At 42.4% G+C, this 25,068-nt stretch overlaps 1 protein-coding gene across 5 annotated transcripts; it reads left to right on the top strand.

Moving 5' to 3' along the window:
* Positions 1-118: 118 nt before the first annotated feature.
* On the top strand, positions 119-25,068 carry LOC115620270 (papilin). 5 transcript variants are annotated; one of them, XM_030513432.1, is made up of 18 exons: positions 119-469; positions 13,224-13,284; positions 13,353-13,531; positions 13,591-14,619; positions 14,678-14,981; positions 15,048-19,683; positions 19,748-19,927; positions 20,206-20,376; positions 20,493-21,559; positions 21,611-21,794; positions 21,851-22,048; positions 22,123-22,293; positions 22,556-23,145; positions 23,205-23,355; positions 23,477-23,926; positions 24,027-24,185; positions 24,268-24,384; positions 24,440-25,068. In XM_030513432.1, the coding sequence occupies exons 1-18, from the start codon at positions 447-449 to the stop codon at positions 24,601-24,603; spliced, it is 9,834 nt and encodes a 3,277-aa protein (XP_030369292.1). In that variant the 5' UTR covers positions 119-446; the 3' UTR covers positions 24,604-25,068. The 5 variants fall into 5 exon arrangements, with proteins under 5 accessions (XP_030369292.1, XP_030369293.1, XP_030369296.1 ...); XM_030513433.1 differs by lacking the exon at positions 20,206-20,376; XM_030513436.1 differs by lacking the exon at positions 23,477-23,926.

Here is a 25,068-nt window from a genome sequence, read left to right as displayed (position 1 = left end):
GGTGGTTGCTTGTACAGAACTAGAGCGATCGTGTGGGCATTGGTCGATCAGTTGCTGTCGTGCGCTCTAACCCTGCGGGTGTGTCTTTCTCCAGAAAAACTAACAATCGTGCCGACGCGTTACATTGAGGAGCGCCCGATCTCCCCCCACCCTCGATGCGTTGCATGTCCTTTCTGTTGGGGCTGCAATCGTACAGATCTGTTTAACGAAATGGGTGTGCACGTCAATAAATAAATAAATAAATAAATCCGGTGGCAAGTGTGCAAAATAATTAAAACTCAATTTGCAATTTAAAGAGCAAACAATTTTGACAAACATTTGCATATTTGAAGTGCGAAAAAAGCCGGGAGAGCAAGCGAAATAAAATTAAATAAATCGTGAGTTGCGCGCAAGGATAAACAGAAAGGAGGAGAAGCACGTTGCCGTCGATTATTATCAGCGGCAAAATGGATTTATCAAGGCGTTTGCGGTAAGCATCAGACAAACATGTATTCCATAGATACAAAATGGTAGACAAGTGTGCTGTCGTCGTTCTCGTCGACATCGCATCGTCCCTGATGTTGGTTGGCGTCAGTGTTTGGCATGAAATTGATTCCTTTTGTGCTCGCCACAAATTACTGTGCCAATGGAAATTTTAATTTCATTTGAACTACATGGGCAAACACTTTGTATGGCTGGCAGCCCGACTCGTTGCCTGATTCCAATTGTCCTGTACGTTTACATGCCAATCCAGCTCTCCATTCCCATGTGCTTGTGCTAGTGTGTGTGTGTGTGTGCTTAGTGTGTGTTGGTTGTGCAACAGGCACCCGCCCTTCCTTGTTGACACTTCCATTCCGGACTGAACTGGCTGACTGCTGCTGCTACGAGTATCATCCTGCCCGCCATTTTGTTTGCTCGCCAAATTACATTGCCATCTTAATTGAAGTTGCTTAATGAAAATTGTGAAAATTTGTTCGCAAGCATTCCGCTTCATTAGCCTAATGTACACTAATAACACAATGCCTCGCTAAAGGACTCCCCAAAGCCAGTCTATAATCTGTGGCCGCCAATAGAGTTTTGAAGTAGCTCCGACTCTTTTTCTAGAAATAATTTACAGAAGATGACTCGTACGGTTAATAAATTGACTGCATTTAAAAAAAAAATTGGAAATATGATACATTTTGTTTTGTTCCCACACAATTAAACATTTCTTCCCATTTTAGGCATAACACTATTTTTAAGAGTTGGCTAAACTTATGTACGTGTGTACGAGTGATAATGATGAGTAAAGTTCATTTTTCAATTAATGTAAATAAAACTATTCAAAGGTAAAAGTACCAAATTGTTCAGCAACATAAAATAAAGATTTACTTTGAGAATGCTGCTGGTAGAAATTATTCCATGAATGTGCTAATTTATTGCACATGTCTATGAAATTTCATTAGAGTTTCCTTGCTTCTGAAGTACAGGTATGAATGTATGTTCTACAAGTATATATATGCATATACATAAATTTCCGGCCAGAAACTAAAAAGCACACACACATACCCACGCACAGACAATTAATAATCGACACCCGCCGTTTCCATACAGAGTACGAACTGGCAAACACTAATCCATATCCACTGGCTCATTGGCTGGCTCACCTGTGCCATGTTGCCGACCACTTTGGTGTGTGCTTTTGTTGGCTTACAAAAATCAAAAATCAAATGGTCTGAAAGCATGGCCACTTTGTTTGCGATTCCACAAAAATCCAAATCAAATTTCATATTGAAATGTAAATATTTATGTAAAGCGTTTGCCCGACGATTGCGTTCGAAAACTGTTGCCCATTGTAGTTTTGGTGCGTGCGCTTTGAAGTGGCCTCCCCATCCGAGTACCTGCCACTTTTCTCGTCCATGCCACCGCCACCTGCCCCATCTGCAGCTTAAAAAAAAATGAAGCGATGCAGCAGTCAAGAATTCAAAGTTGATTCCATGTTGCTGTTGAAAGATCAGCACTCGAGTCGGGACCAGACGAGCAGAAGGCCAGACGGCCAGATCGGGGAAACCTACGCATGCTTGACATATCTCTGGTATGATCTGAAACTAACTGTGCCGTCAGTGCCTGCCCGCCTGTTGACCGCAGCATTGTGTGTGTTTTATTTTTGGCCAAAGTCATAAAGTTGCTCGCTCTGTTTTAGCTTTTGCTTTGGAACGCACAATTTTGCCTCACGACATGGCATAAAATGTGTGCCCAAAACTCGTTCCCTCGCTCTGATTGTCGAATTGCCGGTCTGTGTGTCTTTCTGTGTTTCTGTCTTTCTGACAGTCTGACCGACTGGCAGTTAGCCCATCCATATTTATTCGTCAAGTTTTAAAGTTTTTCGCGAAAATTCTCGCTTTGGCCATTTCACTTGGTGCTGAAAGCGAAAATTCAGTTGCCGTTGTTGTCAACGACACTCGTTGCCGTTTCTTGTCTCTCTATTGATGTTGCTTGGTTCTAAGAATCGAGCACTGAAATATGGCCAACACATGACTAGATGCTGCTCAATGGCTAAAGCGACATGCCACATAGATAGAAGATTTAATCATAATTCTTTTGAAAAAACATTTTATCAAAAGTTTTCTTTGATTGTCCAAAAATGTTCTTTAATTTTCAATTAAATTGAATGACAGTTTAACAATTAGTTTTTAATTTCACTCAAGATATTATTCTTTCTTACTTATTTCTCTAATAAAAAATCCGTCCATCTTCTACTACAAAAACTATAGCTTTTGTTTGAAGCTTATATAGTAGAATGAACTACTTGTATTTCCTAAAAAAATAAAATGATTCGAAAAAGGAGACTTGGCAACACATGGACCGCGAAAATAACTTTACTGGTACTTTCAGGAATTCCAGAAATTCAATTCAATTTAAGAGCAAGATTTTTAATCAGTTTAGAATAAAATTAAGTATTTATAACATAATATAAAATAAAATGTGCCGAGTTATAATAAACTTTTTAATTTGTAAAAAGTAACCCAGATTAATAAGCTAAGTACCATATAACACTAAAGGGTAAAAGGTATAAATGATTTGATTGGACGTTCCAGCCTATGGCGCTTCTTCTGTTGCCGGCCGGGTCAGCTCACATCTCTCACAGCTATTACCTATCTAGGCTTTAATGGCACAAACTTAACGTTTAATGCACATGTGGCCATAAAGTGGTCAGCAGTTGATTACATAAAATGAACTTTGTGACTCGTAACGTCTTTGAACTTGACAAGCGGCGCTTCATTTTTGAGACTCTCTTCCGAAACTGGCCATAATGAACCAAGAAAGCTTTCAGTTGCTCTCGGCAATGATTTGAACTCAATTTCAATTCACCATATATTGTAAATGATATACACATATGTGTGTGTGTGTGTGTGTGTGTGTTTGTACATCATACAGTGGACCAAAAATAAAAGCTTACCTATTCCTAGGCTATGTACTCTTTAGATCTGCTTGCTGGCAGTGTTTGTTATGTTTTTAACCATAATTTGTTCGTGGAAAAGCACTAAATTAGAAACTACAACAACCACTAACACCAATGGGTAGTTGCTGGGCGAAACTAAATTGTTTATTAAGTGTTTGTGTGCGTTTAACTATAAACAATAAATTCCTAAATTGTATGCACGCTGCGCAGTTGCCTTGAAAGAGTCGAAGAACTCACGCAATACTTGTATCATGAACAGAAACATAAGCAGACACACGCGCCCGCACACATACACATACACATACTATACTCGAATATATGCATATATACATAGAGTTGTTCTGATGTACACATTGCATAATTGAGCTTTAATTACTGTAAATAAATCTTATGCAAACGCTAATCTAATGAGGCAAGACGAAACTATTGAGTGGGTGGGTGGTAAATGCGTCTGATGGGAGATTCGATTTATTCGAACCGATGCGCAAACGCAACGCCGGAAATGTCACACACACATGCACTCACATACACATATGCACACACACACTCGATGAAATTTGATGTGTTGCCTGGAATTGAAATGGGAATTGAAATTCATGTGCATGTCGAATGATGGGGCGGCAAATGAGCAACAAATTAAATGCATACCAAGCGTCTTGCAAATAATAATGCGCCTCCTTGTTGTTGCCGCAGCCCCTCCATAGCTCAATTACAAAAGCATCATCGGCCCAAGTTCAAGTCGGCAATGTTGCACGCTGCATTTGCAACATGTGTTGGCCCCCACACCCATAGCAGAAATGTTAGCCATCGCGCCGTAGATCATCTGATCATGGTCATGGAAAAAGTCTTCTTCTCAGGCCTTATGCTTTTATATGCTTAATTAATAAAAGTCGCCGCCATGTTGCAGGCACATTAATTTATGCAATCGGGCTACTTTAAGTAACTTGGAGTTAAGACAACAGAGCTGGGTATCCGTTTTGCAGGGTGTGGTCAGAAAAGTTCTTGAAGAAATAATACAGTAAAATATATAAAAAAACCAAACAAGCCAAACTATTTTAATTAAAGTCTAAATATTGTTTTAACGTGTAGAATCTTTTTGAGCTGCCGATTGTATGCAAAACTACTTATAAACAGTAGTTTCCTAAATAATATATTGTTTTTATTAGTTTGTCAGCTAAAAATTTAATTATCATAAGCGTGACGGAAAGACTTCGGCTTTTTCTTCATGAAAGTCTGCACAATAAATACGGATAATAAAACAAATTACAGATTTAAAAGAGGCCAGGATTGTTAAATCTTTTACTTCAGTTTGGGAGATGTTCGGCATCGAGCACCAAATATTTTGTGCCCATCCCACATCTACTTCACATAATGTGGATAGTAAACGAGTCCACACACATAAATTTGTGCATGCATGTCCACGTATGTGAGTGAGTATGTAAATGTTAACCAAAATGTGCATAATTAAATCGATAGGCGGGCAAGTGATGCCGCAAGCCAGACATGCCGGGAGAGTTCATTGCACGCTGCAACGCGGAAGATGAAAAGGATGCCCCAAATGAACAAAATATGCCACTAATACTGAGAGATCAGCGTCAGACAAGACACAAGACACAAGAAACAAAAACAAAAACAAAAATGACCGCAGAAATATCCAAAAATTTTTAGCATGAAAACGAGCCACTTTGCTATGTTGACGATGCGTCACATGCAGCAAGAACAACAACAAAAACAACAACCACAACAAGTAAGACAATTCACAGCACAGTGGTGTTATTCTTGAATAAAACCGAAAGTTATAAACGACTTCAAATACTCTCTTATATCGGTGAGAGATACTTTACCGCTTAAGTTTGGAAAATCATTTTCGCTTGGACTGCTGAATAATATAAATTTTAAAAACTGATCGTTTCATTTGTTTTCGAAAGGTGAATGTTTGAGTAATTCAAAGTGATTAATTAATTGATGTGCCAATGATTTGCATTCGTATGTTAGATCGGTTTTGTTCAAGAAACGTGAAAACAATTAGTACGGACTCAGATAATTTTTCTTTTGAAATGGGAACAAGTTTCTCTTGGTTGGTCTTTGTACATTCGTCACCCATCGACAAGTCAATCTACAAATAAGGAGAAAGAATGTAAATAAAGTGGGGCAGTATTCACAACAATTAGCAAAACAATGTCTTCTTAGATAGGTGAGTATATAATTATATATATATATGTATATATATATATAATATAATATATATTTAATATAAATATAATCTTCAATAAATTTTTAAAAATAACTTATCGAATATATACAAGTATATTTTTTAAATTAAATAAACTTTGTCATCACTGTGCGCAAAGAGAGGAGCCACCATGAGATCCATTAAAATGTTTGGTTGTTGTTGTTGGGGCTGCGACGTGACATGCATTTCGATGACAGACTATGGGGCTGTGTGTGTGTATGTGTGAGTTTTGTGTGTGGTTCGCGTATTTAAGAGCCAAATGAAGCTCGAACTGAAATTAAGAATGGCAAGGGCGCGCTTTTTTGAATTTGGTCAGCTTGTTGCATCAGTTCTCTGGTGGCTCGGCTTCTGCTGTTTTGCAATTCAACCTTCGCGGCTGTCAATTGTAAATGCTTCAGCACTTGTCTTCCAGCTTGGCCACTTAGCAAGAGGAACAACAAGCAGTGGCAGTGGCAGTCGTAGAAGCAGAAGCTGAAGCAACAGCTCCTGCCGCCTGTACAAACTGCTCACAATAATTGCGCAATAAATCAATGTCTGGTCTACATTTTGCCTGCCACTCCGCCTGCCAAGTAGCTGCAGGCACGCCGAAGTTCAGAACAATTGGCAAGTTAAACATTTCTTTTTCGCCCCATTATAAATAACTGAAATTGTTCTGCGTCAGTGGACTTGACAGCGGGCCGAAGGTTTGAGCACTCAAAGGGACATGAATGGACTGCCAAACTTTTTATGAAAGCAGATCCATTGTAAATCTACTCACTAGAAATTAAAAAAAAATATGTATATTTACTTAAGATTATTTACGGGTGCAGTTAAAGCCTATTATTCAGTAAGCGTTAACTTCAATTAATAGTTTTTACCTAAACCAAAAAGTAGTGTCCACAGTTTTATTTTCAAAATCGAACGCAATTTCTATGAGACTTGGAGTATATTTATTCTTGATCACAATGTTAAAACAGAGCAATACCAGGCCGTTGTTGAACGCAAGGCTCTCAGAAAGTAAACGAGCTACTGGAATAACTAATCTATATATCAATATTCCCCTAGGGCCTAAACCGGTTCATTTTGATACATTCCCTACTTCACCTTTATTAGTGATGTGTGCATAGTTTCCGTAATTGTTGGAATTTTTACTCTAACATTTCTATTTATACGAAAGTATATTTACGAATAAACAGGTCCGTCTATATATAAACTATCATTAGAACTAAAGGTAAATTTGTTTATCAATAAGTTCGGCCCCACCCGCTTGGCCACAAACATAACAAATTTAATTGAGAGCACACCAGAGCATAAATTCTCGATGAAATAAAAATAGTGTTTGGCTATGAAGAGGCTTTTTTTTACGGGTTTGAATCCAAAGTCCACTATCTCTCATTGCTTGAATGCCGGCTAATCATTTCGATGGAAAAAGGTGTGAAAAAATCCAGCTCCTGTTCGTTACTACAAGTGTATCTATTTTTCGCACCATTTTCGTGTGAATATTAAAGATTGATTACTTGTATAATGTCGAATTAGTCATGCATACTAGTATAATCGTTAATTGAAAAATCGGGGCGCTGGGTACATAGTTCAAGTGGTAAAGTTGACAATGTTGCTGTGGCTGTGACTGCTTTTAGCTTTGAGTTGTTTGTGTTTGTGCAACTCGAAGCATCGGCCTCTCGAGCAGCTTGTTGCAATCTCGAACCAAATAAGTTGGGCAAATAGAAAATTGCCAATGTTTACATGCGATTGAGTGGAATGAAGGGGCGGGTAAGAGCGGCATTATGATGACACTCTAATTAGTTGTTGCTTTTGCAGTTGCAGTTGATGTTGCTTTTGCTTTTGCTTTCTGGTCGCCTGCAACTCGGATTGGTCTCGGTTTCTCATTTTCATGCATATTGCAGACATCAAGTGGACGACGCCTCTGCAACATTTGCCATAAAAATTTGTTTACAAGTGTTCGTTGTTATTGCTGCTGTAAAGTCAAACATTTTGCAGTCTGCCATCAACGAGTCAAATTTATGGGTCAGTAGTTGTTGTTGCTGCCACTGACGCTGCTGCTGCTGCTGCTGCTGATGTTGCGTAGGGCAGTAAAGTGAAATGCATCCAACACTTGGGGCTCTGCAGAGACGTCAGTGTGTCACTCTAGCTAACTGTGCATTTTGTTTGCTCATTTGCTTGTGCTTGCTGCTTGGGTATAGGAGAGGGGGAAGGGGATGTGGTGGTGGTGGTGGAGAAAAGCGTGACAAATATTTCATTAGGCATTTATATACACAAACTTTGTTGCGCCTCGTCAAGTGGCTTTTAGACCCAAAAGCTGCAGCTTTGTGCACTCAAAAAAATAATTTATTAATTTCTTGGTGCTTCTTAATTACTTTGTGAAAGAGCTCGAAGAAGTATTAAAAGCAAAATGTTTCTGTAATATATATGTACATATTTTGGAAGGAATAATGCAGAATTTAAAACACACTTGAATTATCAGTTTTTCTGTTTTATTTCCACTTCTTGTCCAAATATTTGTTTATACATAGATTTTTCAATCTTTTATAAAACGTACAAACGTATGGAAATTTGATAAATGCGATTGTGGTTTTGGGTTTCAACTTAATTTTCTTTTTGCTTAAGTATAGAATATGTGGAATTAAAAACTACATACATATATGAAAAGTTTAGTAAATCGATTCGTAATTTAGCAAATATTTATTTCGTTTAATAATTGCAACATATTGATGTGTGAGATTTTAATTCATTAACAAATTATATTCTATTTAGTTCAGTAGAAATGAAAAGACTGGGTTCAACATTTGAGTTGAGACTTGAATGTACTTGTAATTCCATTTTCAGTGAAGTCTTCCAAAATGTATAAGCAATATTTTCTCAGTGTATAGCGTTATCCGTGTGCGTGAGTTTCTACGCATACCGTAACCTGCTAGTCTAGGTAATGGTGACTGCTTTGCATTGCTTTGCTCTGCCTGGATGTGTAAACACTGCAGGCTCACTGTTCATGTATCCTGAGTGCGTGTGCACGTGTGTGTGTTTGTGTGTGTTAATGTTTATTATTTTCACTACTCAATTAAGTTTAATTAATTTTGAAATTGATAATTGCTCGCCATGGCACGTCAGCGCTGTGTAGGGCAAGACGCGGCATTGCAGTGCAGGGCCAAAGCACGTTGTGCATTTGACAGGGATCTATAGTAGCTATAGTCCCTGAAAAGCGCTGCAAGTGTTTGGCTGCCAGTCAAAACACAGACAGAGTGGAGGACTGGTGGTGATGGTGATGAGGTGGCATGTGTGCGTCGCTTTATGCAAATGCAATTAAAATTTCAACAATGCAAACATTTACTTCCGTTGCAACAAATGTTGTCCTCCTCGTCGCCGTCAACGTCATCGTCATCGTCGATGGCAACGTCATTATTTGACTGCGTCTTTGCACGTACGTTCCCCCTCCGATCCCCTTTATTGCACACCTTTCATAGAGCGTGGCTGCTGCTGCAGCTTTACCTGCAACCAAGGCCTTTTACCATGGCTTTGGTTTGCCATTTGTCGCTTCTTTGCCGCATCCCTGGCCGCAATTTGGCGTTTTGCATTAGTGTGTTTGTCTTGAGATAATTGTATGACTATATGTAATTGTATTTGCATGCGTGGGGGCGTGCGAATGAGCGGTTGTATGTTAGTGTGCATGTATGCATATATGTACATATGTACGTTTGATACATGTCATTGAAACGTCTGCCATTGCAACATATCCTTTCAAAGCCAGCAGCCACAACTAATGAGGCAGGCGTGAAGCGTGCGCGTTCTGCATAATTGCAACTTGTGTACGTGTGGGTGTGTTTGTGTCTGTACATGTTGTGTGTGGACATGTTGATCCTTTGAGTTATATCAACTAAAACTTGCAGCAACCTAGTCTGCCTCTAATAAGGCTGATTATGGTTGCCATTATAGCAGCAAAGGGACGAGGCAGAAAGAGTAGGGTAGCTAACAGTTTGTTGCATTTAGCGGCATTTTAGCGGCATTTTAGCGGCACGATTGCAATTAAATCTGTTTTATTGCTATGCGTTGCAATTCCAGCGAAACAACCAAACAAAAATACCAGCCAAGTTGTGCACATTTTTTACAATCAACATTAAAAAGCGGGGCAGCAAAGTCAAATGATTGGGGCTGTGGCTGGGGTTGGGGCCATTCCATCTTCATCAAAGGCATGCGCGTTCAGCAACGGCAATGTGAGTAATCGAATGGAGTTTTGTATGCATATGTAGAATTATTCCATACAGTGAGCATTTAGATTAATGAAATAATTGGTAAATGTTTCAATTATTTTGCTTAAAAGAGTTTTTTAATTTTATAAAGATTGATCGATGTGCAGCAACATTTCCAGTAACATAAGTACAGACTGCATTCTAGGGATAGATTAAAAACACTTTACTCCCACCTTTCATTTGTGGATTTTTGTGAATTTTTAAAACTCTCAATCCTCAATTCTGTGCGTAATGTAAGGACAATAATATCTTGATGAGTCTTTTATTACATTATATGGTATGTCTACTGTATACATACATATGTATTTATGCGTAAGTACATCTGCAGTTTCTTATGTGACGTGCGGGTTTTGCGTAGCAGCACAAATGTTGCATGCTGCACTTTTCGATTGCCTTTCAATTGCCAGGCAGATCTTTATGTACTTATAAATAGCCAGCCCGTTGCCTGACTGCCCCAACTGCTCAGACCCATAATTTATGGCAAGTGCTGTGCTTGGGCTCGGCAGCATTTGGGGCAGTTGAGCTGCCTGTCGCCGAGTTCATCAAGTGGCATGGGAAAATATAAATATGGTGGTTGCAACTGCCCTCGAGTGCCTGCCTGAGGATGGCTCGAGAAGAAAAAAAGGCGGCGCTCTCTCCACCCATGAGTCATGTAAACAATTCAAATACCGAGCCGTTTGGTCTCAGGTGTGAAGTCAATGTAATTACTATACTGATATGTAAATATATTTATATGTGTGGACTCGTACATACAAGTATATACCATACATAAGAAGGCGCTGTTTAGATTTGTTCAACGTGCCACATATATAAGTTGTTTTTTCTTAATCAAAAAATTCAGAGTGTGGTTTGATCTTGCTATTGGTTTGGGTTAAGTGCACGCACTTGTGGTGCTCATTGTTTTTGTTTATGGTTGTTGTTGCCGCTAATTAGCAGCGTCTTATTTATGAATACTTATGCAATATTTTTGGAAGTAGCGTTGCACTTGTTGCTGTTTGGTTTCGAAATATACATACATACTGGTATGTGAGGGTGAATGGATCTGTGCTACTTAGGAATGATGCTATAGAAAAGTATGCGATAGCGAACATCAAGTCATTAGCATTGTGAATTAGGATATTGTAAATTAGGATATTGACGATCAATGACAACTGTTGCCAGTTTTTGATCTTTTGTGAATTCCGAAACTTTTCCCGAATTTGTTTTAAAATAAATCGAAATACAACTAAGTGGTAGTCATAGCCTTAATGTACAAGCAGCTTACAAGCACATGCTTTCAAATGACTAGTTTTTTAAACACGATGTTTACTAGAAAGAACGGTCGTATTTAGTCTATTTAATTATGTAACACTGTATTTAAACATGCTTCTCGGAGCTGATTTAAGAAACTTTCATTTCTTCTAAGATCGCGTTGCATACAGCAGGTATTTGTGTAAACAGGCACGAGTTCGGGTGTTGGCCCCACAATATTTGCAACTAGTACTCCCTAAAGGTTTTTTTTGGATGTAGATCTAGCTGAATAACACAATGAACAATGGTCGGCATTGTTTACGGCCGGGCTTGCCTGTTAATTGGCAGCCACGTGTGCGCTATTTTTCAGCAGCCCACAACTGTGGCTATTGCGGTCTGGAATGCCTTGATCTTGGCCACTACCCATTCACATGGGCCAATGCAGTCAATTGCTTTTGGGACAATAGCTAGACATGCCATGCCATTAGGTATAAAGCCTCATCTGTTGTTGTACGGTTTCCGCTGAATCTAGCGCTTCCGCCATTTTGTTGTTGTTTTTTTTTTTTTTGACATTTATGTGGAGGATTTAGTTAACATATCGCTGTTGTTGTTGCTGCTGCTGCTGTTTCATTTGATGATTGCGCCAACTGTTTATGTTTGGTGTCACGTGGTATCCGCTGCGACCGCATGTGTTCACAACAGCAACAACCGCATGCTTTCTTACAACTTTTCTGGACTTTAGAGCACAAATGTTGATGTTGAAAAGATTTTGCGTAATCAGCAACATAAATCTGGAAGCATGGGAGCCCAGGAAGAGTTCCAGCTACTTTATGATTTTGCCTTTTGGTTATTGCTGGGTCAGCATATTCTTACTAGCTGCCCAATTAATAGCGTGCCTGCTTCTTTTCGCGTATCCTGTTTGCGTGACGCAATGATACAGCGCGCGCCTGGGCGACGCCAACGTCTCTGTTGTTGCTGCCTCCTTGTTGGCCAGGCTCAATGGACTGTGAAATGTGTGCCGTGCTGTTGTCATTGCCGCTGCCATTGTCGTGGCGCACTTGCCAAAGCAATAGGTGTCCTGGCATTGGTTTCAAAAGGGAAATGCGCTCAAATTGCATTAAAATGCCAACACAGAAGCATAAAAATTATGGCCACACTTGGACCGCCGCGCTCCAGCTTCACCACACGGCGTTCGCTTGTCATAAGCAGTACTCCTGCTGGGACCGCCAGTCTGCCAGTTCTTTCAGCCCTTTCAGCCAGTTCTGCCATACTGCCATTCTGCCATACTGCCAGCCAAGCAGTCGAAGGCGTCCAAGTGTAACAAAACGGAGCTGCACGCAGCGTCAGAAATTAAATTGGCAAAGCACCAACAAGCACCAGGCAACGTGCAACATTGAACGCTTTTGACATATTCACGCGCTTCTTCGTCCTTGCCGCTCCCAATGATGTCGGCATTGGCCGGCGTCACCCTGTCTGCGGCATAATCATATATTCTCCGACTAGTACTTATTATTTGGTTTGCTTTCTGTGTCTCCCTTTTTTATTTTTGGCAAATCGGCAGGAAGCACTGCTAAATTATGTCTTGTTTATATGGCATTGCATATTTATGACCTGCACGGCGTGTAATAAAATAAGAAATTGTTTCAAAGAAATTGCAAATTTTACTTGACCATGCAGCAATCCTCTGCCCAAAGTTTTGTTCGCCTTCTGTGCGCTGCAAGCGAAAACAAGTTCAATGTTTGTTTATCCAGCGTGCACAGCATAAACAAGTTCATGATGTTGTTGCGGCTTGTGCGAAGCCCTACAAAAGATTTTTTGCACACCTTCGCTTGCCGACGTCTTTTGAGAAAGTATAGTAGTTGACAAGTGACAGACTTGGTCTCTCAAATGCTTGGCCCGCCTGTGACCACCAGCATCTTGACCATCCACTGTGTGTTGCGGTTTTAATGATTGTGGGGAAGCATGCGGGCAAGTAAACAAATATTTGCAACAAGTTAACATAGTTGCTTTAATGAATGAAGCTGGCTAACTTTTCTTATTGTGCGTTGAGGGAGGCTGGGTTTGTGAGCATGTTATTGAATTAAGCCCTCTTTATTTGCAGCTCAAATGCCTTGGTATTATTCATTGTACTGATATGCCTGAAAGACTCACAGAGTAGATTTGTAAGTATAAAAAACATACCCCAACCAATTTGAGTTTTAGATTAATACACCACAATTACGATACATAGCATGGCCAACGTGCAAAAAGAGAATATGGCGCAAATATGTATTTGCCTGCCAGCTCGGTAACGCCTGGAGGCGAGGGTAATGATCCTTACGAATGGACAGATTGGAGCTCACCGTCAAGTTGCTCACGCACCTGCGGCGGTGGTGTTTCTTACCAGACGCGAGAGTGTCTGCGCAGAGAGTAAGTAAATGTGCAAGCTTCTTCACTTTTCATTCATAACTATGGTATTTATTTTAAAGCGTTAATGGGGAAGCTGCATGCAGTGGCGGTGATCGTAAATACTACTCGTGCAACACACAAGATTGTCCCGAAGAAGAGCCCGATTTTAGAGCGCTTCAGTGTTCTCGTTTTGATGACGTCAAATTTGACGGCGTCTTACACACATGGGTACCCTATATCAATGCGGCGAAGCCTTGTGAGTTGAATTGTATGCCCAAAGGAGAACGTTTCTATTACCGTCAGAAGGAAAAGGTTGTGGATGGCACACGCTGTAATGACAGAGACCTGGATGTGTGTGTAGATGGAGAGTGCATGCCTGTAGGCTGTGATATGATGTTGGGCTCGGATGCTAAGGAAGATAAATGTCGCAAATGCGGGGGTGATGGCAGGACTTGCAAGACCATCCAGAACACATTTAGCACAGATAATTTGGCAGCTGGCTACAACGATATATTGATTGTTCCAGTAGGAGCAACCAATATTCGTATACAGGAGACAGCACCTTCTAACAACTATCTTGCCTGTCGCAATCTGACTGGGCACTATTACTTGAATGGTAACTGGCGCATTGATTTCCCACGTCCTATGTATTACGCGGGCTGCTGGTGGAACTATCAGCGCAAGCCTACTGGTTTTGCAGCTCCAGATCAGTTAACATGTAGCGGACCTATTTCCGAGTCTCTATATGTAGTTATGCTGGTGCAGGACAAGAATGTCAGTATTGACTATGAGTATAGCATACCAGAAGAAGTGAGTCAGAGTCAGCCCGACGTGCACACGTGGACCCATAGAGAGTTTGGCCCGTGCAGTGCTTCCTGTGGCGGTGGTACTCAGTCGCGTGAGGTGACGTGTAACAACCGCGTCAGCCTGCAAGACGTCGAAGAAAGTCTGTGCGATGCCCAGAATAAGCCAGCTGAAAGCCAGGAATGCGGTATGGAGCCCTGTGCACCGCATTGGGTCGAAAGTGATTGGACAAAGTGCTCGAAAGGTTGCGGCTCAGATGGTTTCCAAAACAGAACCGTCACCTGTGAGCGTATCTCTCCTACTGGGCAAGTATACGTACCTGTTCATATAAGTTGTACTTATTATATATGATAATATTTACAGTGAACATACCCTTGAAGAAGATGCAGTTTGCTTGAAACAAGTTGGCAACAAGCCTGCCACAACACAAGAGTGCAATCGCGATGTCAAGAACTGCCCCTCTTATCACTTGGGTCCATGGACACCATGCGACAAATTATGTGGGGAAGGCAAGCAGACACGGAAAGTAACGTGCTTTATCAAGGAAAATGGACGCAAGCGTATACTGCCCGAAGAAGATTGTGTTGAAGATAAGCCTGAGACAGAAAATACATGTATGCTGGCACCTTGTGAAGGTGTTGATTGGATCATATCACAGTGGAGTGGTGTAAGATATGATACAAAACCCCCTAGATTTGACATTCAGAGTTGAAATTGGTTGTTTTAATTTTAGTGTGACGCCTGTGGTCAAAACACAGAAACGCGTACGGCTTTTTGTGGCTCAAAGTCTGGCAAAGCTTATCCTGACAAATTTTGTGAGCCGGAAGTTCCAACACTATCCCGGACATGCAAGTCGTCAAAGTGTGAGACACAATGGTTTACATCGGAGTGGAGCAAGTGCTCTGCGCCCTGTGGGAAAGGCGTACAATCACGTATAGTCATTTGTGGAGAATTCGATGGTAAAACAGTTAAGCCCGCTGCTGATAACTCAAAATGCGATGCCTCTACGAAACCCGAATCAGAGCAAGAATGTGAAGGCGAGGCAACGGAATGTCCAGGTGAATGGTTCACTGGACCTTGGGGCAAATGCAGCAAACCTTGTGGAGGCGGAGAACGTGTTCGCGAAGTATTGTGTTTGTCGAATGGTACAAATTCAATAAATTGTGATGAATATAAGATTGAAGCACTATCGGAAAAATGTAACACTGAGCCATGCTCGAAAGATGAGTTGCTACCTCTCACAAGTACTGATAAGCCTATCGAAGATGAAGAAGAAGAATGTGGCGATGAAGACGAAGATGAAGAAGATTTGCTTACAGATAGCTCCGGTGAAACAGATACTACCGATGCCATTGACTTTGATGGAGAATCAAGTACCTTGAGTACACTTAGAAGCGATGACTTGATGTACAGTGACTCTGCTTCGACTATAGACGATTCATCTGTTTCTAGCGATGTTACTGGCAGCACACTTGAAGGATCAGGAGATACAGACAAAACATCAGACAGCAGTTTTTCGACGGAGGGTAGTGGAGATGAATCTGAGGGTACGACTGATTTCACTGGTACTACCTCAAGTCGCGATGCTTCCAGTTCAACCGATCAATCCGGATCGACCGTTTCAGGAGCATCTAGTGAATCAACCGCCTCTGGGTCCACAGAATCAAGTGTATCTGACGGATCAAGTGAAACAACACCTTCGGGATCAACCGGATCCAGTGCATCAGATGGATCTAGTGAAACAACTGTTTCCGGAACCACAGACTTCACCATTTCTGGAGCTTCTAGTGAATCAACGGTTTCAGGATCAACTGATTCCAGTTCTTCAGGTGGATCTACTGATTCATCTGAATCGACTATTGCAGGATCTTCTAGTGGATCAACTGCATCAGGATCGACAGAATCGACTGTTGCAGGATCTTCTAGTGAATCAACTGCTTCCGGATCTACAGAATCAAGTGTTTCAGCTGGATCTACTGAGACAACTGTTTCAGGATCAACAGATTCAAGCGTTTCGGATGAGTCTAGCGGTTCAACTGCATCTGGGTCGACAGATTCAACGATTTCAGGAGCCTCTAGCGAGTCAACCGTATCTGGATCAACTGAGTCGAGTGTATCAGATGGATCTAGTGAGACAACCGTATCAGGATCAACAGGATCAAGCGTATCAGACGCGTCCAGCGCCTCAACAACATCTGGATCAACGGCGTCGACAGCTTCAGGAGTTTCTAGTGAGTCAACTGTTTCTGGTGCAACAGATACAAGTGTTTCAGATGGGTCCACTGAATCAACTGTATCCGGATCGACGGAGTCGACTGTTTCAGGAGCTTCTAGTGAATCTACAGTATCAGGATCATCCGAGTCAACTGCATCAGAATCAACAGATTCAAGTGTTTCAGATGAGTCCAGTGAATCAACAGTATCCGGATCCACTGATTCTACTGTTTCGCAAGGATCTAGTGAATCTACTGCATCTGGAACAACAGAATCCAGTGTTTCAACTGAATCAGAGTCTACAGAATCAAGTGTTTCAACTGAATCTAGCCAATCAACTGAATCAGAGTCTACAGAATCAAGTGTTTCAACTGAATCTAGCCAATCAACTGAATCAGAGTCTACAGAATCGAGTGTTTCAACTGAATCCAGCCAATCAACTGAATCGGAATCTACAGAATCGAGTATTTCAACAGAATCGAGTGAATCGACTGCTTCAGGATCAACAGAGTCGAGTGTGTCGGACGGTTCCAGTGAGACAACTGCATCAGGATCAACAGAGTCGAGTGTCTCAGATGGCTCAAGCGAATCGACTGTGTCAGGTTCTACGGACTCGACTGTCTCAGGAGCATCCAGTGAATCAACTGTTTCAGGATCAACAGAATCAAGTGTGTCGGAAGGCTCCAGTGAGACAACTGCATCAGGATCAACAGAGTCGAGTGTCTCAGATGGCTCAAGCGAATCGACTGTGTCAGGCTCAACGGACTCGACTGCCTCAGGAGCATCCAGTGAATCAACTGTTTCAGGATCAACAGAATCAAGTGTGTCGGACGGTTCCAGTGAGACAACTGCATCAGGATCAACAGAGTCGAGTGTCTCAGATGGCTCAAGCGAATCGACTGTGTCAGGCTCTACGGACTCGACTGTCTCAGGAGCATCCAGTGAATCAACTGTTTCAGGATCAACAGAATCAAGTGTGTCGGAAGGCTCCAGTGAGACAACTGCATCAGGATCAACAGAGTCGAGTGTCTCAGATGGGTCAAGTGAAACGACTGTGTCAGGTTCTACGGACTCGACTGTCTCAGAGTCTTCTAGTGAATCAACTGCTTCGGGCTCTACAGAATCGAGTGTTTCAGCTGGATCTAGTGAGTCTACTGAGTCAGGATCAACAGGTTCAAGCGTTTCGGATGAGTCTAATGGTTCAACTGCATCTACTGAGTCGAGTGTTTCAGATGGATCTAGTGAGACAACTGTATCAGTATCACCAGGATCAAGCGTGTCAGATGGGTCCAGCGGCTCAACAGCATATGGATCAACGGAGTCGACTTCTTCGGGAGCTTCTAGTGAATCAACTGTATCTGGTGCAACAGATACAAGTGTTTCAGATGGATCAAGCGATTCAACTATCACTGGTTCAACTGAAACAACTATTTCAGAATCAACTGATACGAGTGGAGGTTCAACGGTATCCGGTTCTACAGAATCAAGTGGTAGCACAACTCTGGGATCATCTGGGTCCACAGAAAGTGGTTCTACAGATGACACAACGGAAAGTGGCTCGACTGAAGAAAGCACTTCTGAAGGTTCCTCATTATCAACAGAAGAAGGTACAACAGAAGATATCTGGAGTTCTTCTGATGATGGAGAAAGTAGCACTCCCAATACTTGGGAAACAGCTATTACTTCCAGTACAACTCGTAAATGTAAGCCAAGAAAGAAGAAGAGTTGTAAGAAGTCTGAATATGGTTGCTGTCCCGATGGTAAGTCTACCCCTAAGGGACCATTTGATGAAGGATGCCCGATTGCGAAAACTTGCGCTGATACCGAATACGGATGCTGCTTGGACGGTGTTTCACCAGCAGAAGGCGAGAAATATAAGGGCTGTCCGAAGTCTCAGTGTGCGGAGACGCTGTTTGGATGTTGTCCAGATAAATTCACACCTGCTGAGGGCGAGGACGATGAAGGCTGTCCAGAACCAACAACCTTGCCACCCACTACAACTGAAGAGTATTCGACCACTGAATTGGAAGGTTCTGGTGAAGGGTCGGGAACCACAGATGGTGATGTTGTTAAATCATGCAGTTTCGAAAAGCATGGCTGTTGTCCTGATGGTAAGACTGCTGCAGAGGGAGAGAACTTCCTAGGCTGTGAACCAGTTATACAATCGGCTCCAGAAGGCTGCGAACAGACTCAGTACCGTTGCTGTCCAGATGGCCGTACACCTGCTTCTGGACCTGATAATCAAGGTTGTGCAGCTTGTATGCGTGAACAGTTTGGTTGCTGCCCCGACAATGAGACACCAGCTCATGGTCCACTTGGCGAGGGTTGTTGCTTGAATTCTCCATACGGTTGTTGTCCCGATAACATAAATAGTGCTCGTGGACCAAACTTCCAAGATTGTGATTGCGCATATACGCCGTACGGCTGCTGTCCAGATAAAAAAACAGCAGCACGAGGTCCAGAAAATGAGGGCTGTGCCTGTGAGTCAACTCCACATGGCTGCTGCCCCGACAAAATCACCGCTGCAAAGGGACCGAAGTTTGAGGGATGTCCATGTGAAACCATGCAATTCGGGTGCTGTCCCGATGGTCTTACTTTGGCCCAAGGTCCAAATCATTATGGATGTCATTGCTCACAGACTGAGCATAAGTGTTGTGAAGATGGAAAGACTCCCGCAAAGGGTCCAAGAGGAGAGGGTTGCACATGCTTGGAAAGTAGATATGGCTGCTGTCCTGATGGAATTACGAGCGCGCAGGATGATAAGTTCGGCGGATGCGAGAATGTACAGGAGCCACCTCAGAAGTCCTGTGGTCTGCCTAAGGAAGCCGGTGGCTGTGGTAACTTCAGTGTCAAATATTTCTACGACACGGGTTATGGAGGCTGCGCAAGATTTTGGTATGGCGGTTGTGATGGAAATGCAAATAGATTCGATACTGAAGCTGAATGTAAGGATACCTGCCAAGAGTATGACGGGCAGCACGTCTGCCTGCTACCAAAAAGCTCTGGTCCTTGCCAGGAGTTCACCAAAAAATGGTACTTCGATGCTGATCGTAATCGCTGTGAAGAATTCCGGTATGGCGGGTGTTATGGAACAAAGAACCGCTTCGACAGCTTGGAGCAGTGTCAGTCAAGATGTTCAATCAGTGACAGTGTTCGTAAGTAAACGCCAAAGGCGTAATATTTTGTATAAAAAGTTTTGAATTTTATAATTGCTTTCAGCACCATGTGAACAACCCGCGGAGAGCGGACCTTGCGCTGGTAATTTCGAGCGTTGGTACTATGATAATCAAACCGATATTTGCCGTCCCTTCGTCTACGGTGGTTGCAAGGGTAACAAAAACAACTATCCGACGGAGCATGCCTGCAGCTACAGCTGTCGGCAACCAGGTGTACTTAAAGGTTTGAAAATTCTGATATCAAGTATATAACATTAATTAATGATTATCGGTGCTTGTGATATTAATTAAAAATGTGCAATTAACAGTAGGCTTAGTAATAATTTGTTAAACATATTGATTTACCTGGCATAACGGTATGTTTTTATTTAATTTTTTCCCTATGCACTCTACCTTTGATTGCTTTATTGAATGCGAATGCTTTTGTGTGCTTGTTCTTTGCTTGCTACCAACCTATTTGCATCCCTTGTCACCTACTCACAATAAATGATACGTAATAAGACCACTGCTCACTACCAAAGCAAACCGGTGATTGCAGTGAAAAGCAAGCCAAATGGCACTTCTCACCGACCGAGCAGCGTTGCTTGCCATTCTACTACACCGGTTGTGGTGGAAACAAAAACAATTTCCCCTCATTGGACTCATGCGAGGATCATTGTCCCCGGCAAGTTGGTAAGCTTTAAATGTTGTAGCGGCTCGCGCATTCACCTAAAGCTGCTTTCAATGTTTGCTCCGATTTCAACTACAAACTATTTTCAATACATATATTTTTAATGTTTTTCAATTAGCCAAAGACATTTGTGAAATACCTGCCGAAGTTGGTGAATGCTCCGACTATCAACTACTGTGGTACTATGACATCAAAGACGCAGCTTGTCGCCAATTCTACTACAGCGGCTGTGGTGGCTCTGAGAACCGATTCACTAGCGAAGAAGCCTGCTTGGCACGATGCGAAAAGAAACCTGAACCGACACCACCACCACCACCCCCAGCACAGGTCGATGTATGTTCCGAGCCCGAGAGTGTTGGAGATTGTTACGAGTATGTGCTCAAGTGGCGCTATGATATAGAAACAGGAAGGTGTCGACAGTTTTTCTATGGAGGATGCGGGGGTAATGGCAACCGCTTCGAAACGGAGACAGACTGCCTGCAGAAATGTGATCGGCCAGCGCAACTACCACCACAGAGACCTGCGCCACAACCACAGCCTCAACCTCAGCCTCAGCCCCAACCGCAACCACAGCCAACGGGTGATTTGTGTGATTTGCCTGCTAGCGTGGGTGATTGCGATCAATATGACCTGCTATGGACATTTAACACAACTACAGGACTTTGTGAACAGTTCTACTATGGAGGTTGCGGTGGCAATGATAATCGATTTAAGGCTGAAGAGGATTGTTTGGCTCGTTGCAGTCCCAGAATAGAAAACCGCATAGGCGAGCCAGAGGAGCAGCCACAGGAAAGCGTGCCTCAGACAGATACGGCGAAGTGCTTCCTTCCGGCAGTCTCAGGAAATTGCTACAACAACGAGACACGTTGGTACTACAATAGCCAAGAAGGTCTTTGTGACGAATTCATATATACTGGCTGCGATGGAAATGAGAACAGCTTTGCAAACGAAGATGATTGTCAAAATGAGTGCTTAGACGCACAAAGTACATGTTCGCTACCACCAGTTCGTGGTCGGTGTGATGAAGTGTCGCATCGCTGGTACTTCGATCAGGGCACTGGCGGCTGTTACGAGTTTGAATTCACGGGTTGTCGTGGTAATCGAAACAACTTTGTTACAGAGGCGTTGTGTTTGAGCTACTGCCGCGGCGGTCAACAGCCCCCGGAGCAAGAACCTCCAGCACCGGTAAGTTAAGAAAGCAAGAGTGTATCAATCCATTAATTGTGTGCTTTTTAGACATATTCCGTGTGCGACCTGGCACCAGAAGCTGGAGAATGCTACAATCAAACAACTGCTTGGTTCTATGACAACGAAAAAATGGCATGTACTGCCTTCATCTATACGGGATGTGGTGGTAATGGTAACCGGTTTGAGACACGTGAACAATGCGAGCGCCAGTGCGGCGAGTTTAAGGGAGTTGGTAAGTTTTTCTTATTAACTAATAGTTGCTCCAGTTGCTTTAATATGTTATGTCAGACGTGTGCAATGAGCCGGTCACCTCTGGCCCTTGTACGCAGTGGGAGACCCGGTACTACTACAATCGCACACAGAATACATGCGATCCATTTACGTATGGTGGCTGTGATGGCACGGGCAACCGCTTTAATGATCGCTACGAGTGCGAGACGGTATGCATCGGTGGCCGCGAGCCGCAGCCATCGGGTGTTTCCAGAGGTAACTTTGAACTGGGTCCTTTTGTACAGTAACCTTGGCTAACCCAAGATTTTGGTTTCTCTTCATGTAAGTAGATATCTGTCGTTTACCGGTACAAATTGGTCGCTGCAACGGCCAAGTTGTAGCGGAACGCCGTTGGTATTATAATGATGAAGTCGGCAGCTGCGTACCTTTCATTTACTCTGGATGCTCGGGCAATCAGAACAATTTCCGTTCGTATGAAGCATGCACTGGTCAATGCGGACGTAAGCCTGAGACCTTCCACTTAACTGCTGCACCTACCCACAGCACTTTGCACCTTTTCACTCTCCACCCTGCACAAATTTTGCACCTTGCTCACTTGACTTTTCTAAGAATGTCGAAAACATAGTTTATAAGAGTAGAAACATAGATAATTATTTTGTGCTTGCTCATAGACCATATTGCTAATTTTGTATATTCTTAGGGTATTTGATTTTTTTTTTTATTGTGCATCCTTATTAATTAAACATTGTACATGTTTTGCAGAGCCTATCGAACGCAACGAAATAACGAATAACGAAATTGAACCTGAGCCAAACCGTTGTGAGACCTACGAAAATAACTGCCGTGATTTGCGTTGTCCTTATGGTGTCCGTCGCGAAGCTGCACGATCGGATCCCGATTGTACGCAATGTGTATGTGAGAACCCTTGCGATGACTACTCTTGTCCGGAGAGTCAACAATGCGATGTTGAAGTGTCGAATACTGACAATCGCCAATTCGTGCCCGTTTGTCGAGATATTAATAAGCCCGGAATCTGCCCACAGCTAATTGCTAACGCTAGTAACTGTATAACCGAGTGCTATACCGATGCCAACTGTCGCGGTGATAATAAATGCTGCAACGATGGCTGTGGAAATTTGTGCGTTCGTCCAACGCAGCCAACACGTCCAACGTTATCCCCGACTACGCCAGCACCAGTGATAATATATCCAGGAGAAGTGAAGGCTGCACTAGAGCCAAGAAAACAACAGGAATTAGACGTACAGACCTCACTGGGTGGCATTGCGGTGCTACGCTGCTTTGCTACAGGTAACCCGGAGCCAAATATAACCTGGTCGCTGAGGAATGTTGTGGTTAGTCTATAAATATATTGTACATTTAGTTGATTCCTTACACTGTCCCATCTTTATAGATTGACACCAATCAAGGACGTTATGTGCTCATTTCAAATGGGGATTTAACAATAGTCCAGGTGCGTCAGACTGATGATGGCACCTACGTGTGCGTAGCCAGCAATGGGCTAGGCGAGCCAGTGCGTCGTGAAGTAACATTGCAAGTAACAGGTGCGTTCCATTTCAAAAATATATATGTATGTTTTATTTTGGTGTTGGCTTCTTGACTAACTCTAATGCATGAACCTTTTATGCATGTTTGTTGCTTATAATCCATTGTTGCGCTGGGCAGAGCCCCAAGATATACCTGCCTATATTTACGGTCCTAAGAACGCTACCCAAATTGTTCAACTCAACCGGCCCGCTCTGGTGCGTTGCCCCGCGGGTGGTAATCCAGCGCCGGATGTTAGCTGGTGGCGTTACAACAAACGTTTCCGATTGATCGGAGAGCGTCATGAGATGACGCGCGAATACTCGTTGTTCTTCAAGTCCATTCAGTTGTCCGACCTCGGTCCGTACACATGCGATGCTTATAACAAACGCGGCCGACCTGTCTCACTAGTTGTCACACTGAAGGCTGTGGGGCCAGCACGTGCGGTGACCAATGCAGATGCACAATACTTGAAATATGTTTTAGACCCAGCGACGGCACCCGCTACACGTAGACCTAACTATCCCTATCGCCCGTCACGCCCCATATATGTGCCCCCACCATCGCCTGTAGAAATTGCACCACAACGAAGTAAGTAAAATGCATGGCATGATTTGGATTGGTGTTGAGTTTGTGTTCGTTTTTGGGTTTTTACAACAAATAATAAATTTGCTTAAATCTTCCATCACAGTAAGTGCACAAGCCGTGCTTGGCTTAGATCCGCAGAATAGCTACACGCCTGGCTCCACTATTGCCATGAGCTGTTCTGTTCAGGGTTATCCTACTCCGGATGTCACATGGACCAAGGACTCCTTGCTCCTAAGACCTGATGGACGTGTGCAAATAACATGTATGTTTTTTCGTATATTTTATTTAGATTTATTTACTTGTATATACTTTTCTTAAAATGTTTCGTTCTGTATGGCTTATAGACGAACCCCATCGTTTGGTGATTAGCAACGTAACAGCAGAAGATACTGGAGTTTATGGCTGTACAGCACGTAATTCTTATAGTTACAGCACCAGCGAGGATAATATTCGAATCGAATGTAAGTTTCTCAAAATGAAATATACGATGTCTTACTTACCTGAGCATCTTTTTAGCTGTCATACCGGTGTCCCCAGAATGCATTGACAATCCCTATTTCGCTAACTGCAATCTGATTGTCAGGGCTCGCCATTGCCAGAACCATTACTATGCCAAGTTCTGTTGCAGATCTTGTACATTGGCTGGCCAAATTGCCGCACCACATCCAAATGCCGTTTAGGAACGGCAGTCAACACCGATTGTTCCGGCAAAATTCCACTTAGTTTTGCAACAAAGCCTTAAATATTAGTTTTAAATAGATTTTCGTATTGAATTGAATCAACCAAGAATACATAGTGAGCAGGTTCACACAACATGCGTATCCTCAGGCCCCAGTGGCCCGTTTTAAAGCAGAAACCAAAAAACCGTATACCGGCAAGGCAATAGATCAAATCAATAATTAATTTAGTATATGGTTCTTTTACCCCAACAGCAAATAGTATTAGCATTTTATGTTTTGTTCCTATTTATTCTTGAATAACAGTTAATTCAATCCGTAGAACAAGTGGCTACAACGAATTTTCAATTAATTTTAGTTTTCATTAAATCTAAAACATATGTACATTAGTGCGTTGTCCAACGCATTTACACGTGTATAAATATAACGATTGTAAATAAATTAAAAATAATAAAAAGTTGCAATTCA

The sequence above is a fragment of the Scaptodrosophila lebanonensis genome, unplaced genomic scaffold, assembly GCF_003285725.1.
Source record: "Scaptodrosophila lebanonensis strain 11010-0011.00,11010-0021.00 unplaced genomic scaffold, SlebRS2 tig00000024-arrow-pilon, whole genome shotgun sequence".
NCBI lineage: Eukaryota > Metazoa > Arthropoda > Insecta > Diptera > Drosophilidae > Scaptodrosophila > Scaptodrosophila lebanonensis.
The sequence above is the reverse complement of the archived record's forward strand: the minus strand, read 5'-3'. Positions and strand labels throughout refer to the sequence as shown.

What these genes read in the sequence shown, in the direction of transcription:
- LOC115620270 (XM_030513432.1), top strand. Translation starts at nt 447, where the DNA reads ATGGATTTATCAAGGCGTTTGCG. An exon ending in GCAACCAGGTGTACTTAAAG is followed by an intron (nt 19,928 to 20,205) that starts GTTTGAAAATTC and finishes ATACGTAATAAG; the next exon opens with ACCACTGCTCACTACCAAAG. An exon ending in CGGCGAGTTTAAGGGAGTTG is followed by an intron (nt 21,795 to 21,850) that starts GTAAGTTTTTCT and finishes ATGTTATGTCAG; the next exon opens with ACGTGTGCAATGAGCCGGTC.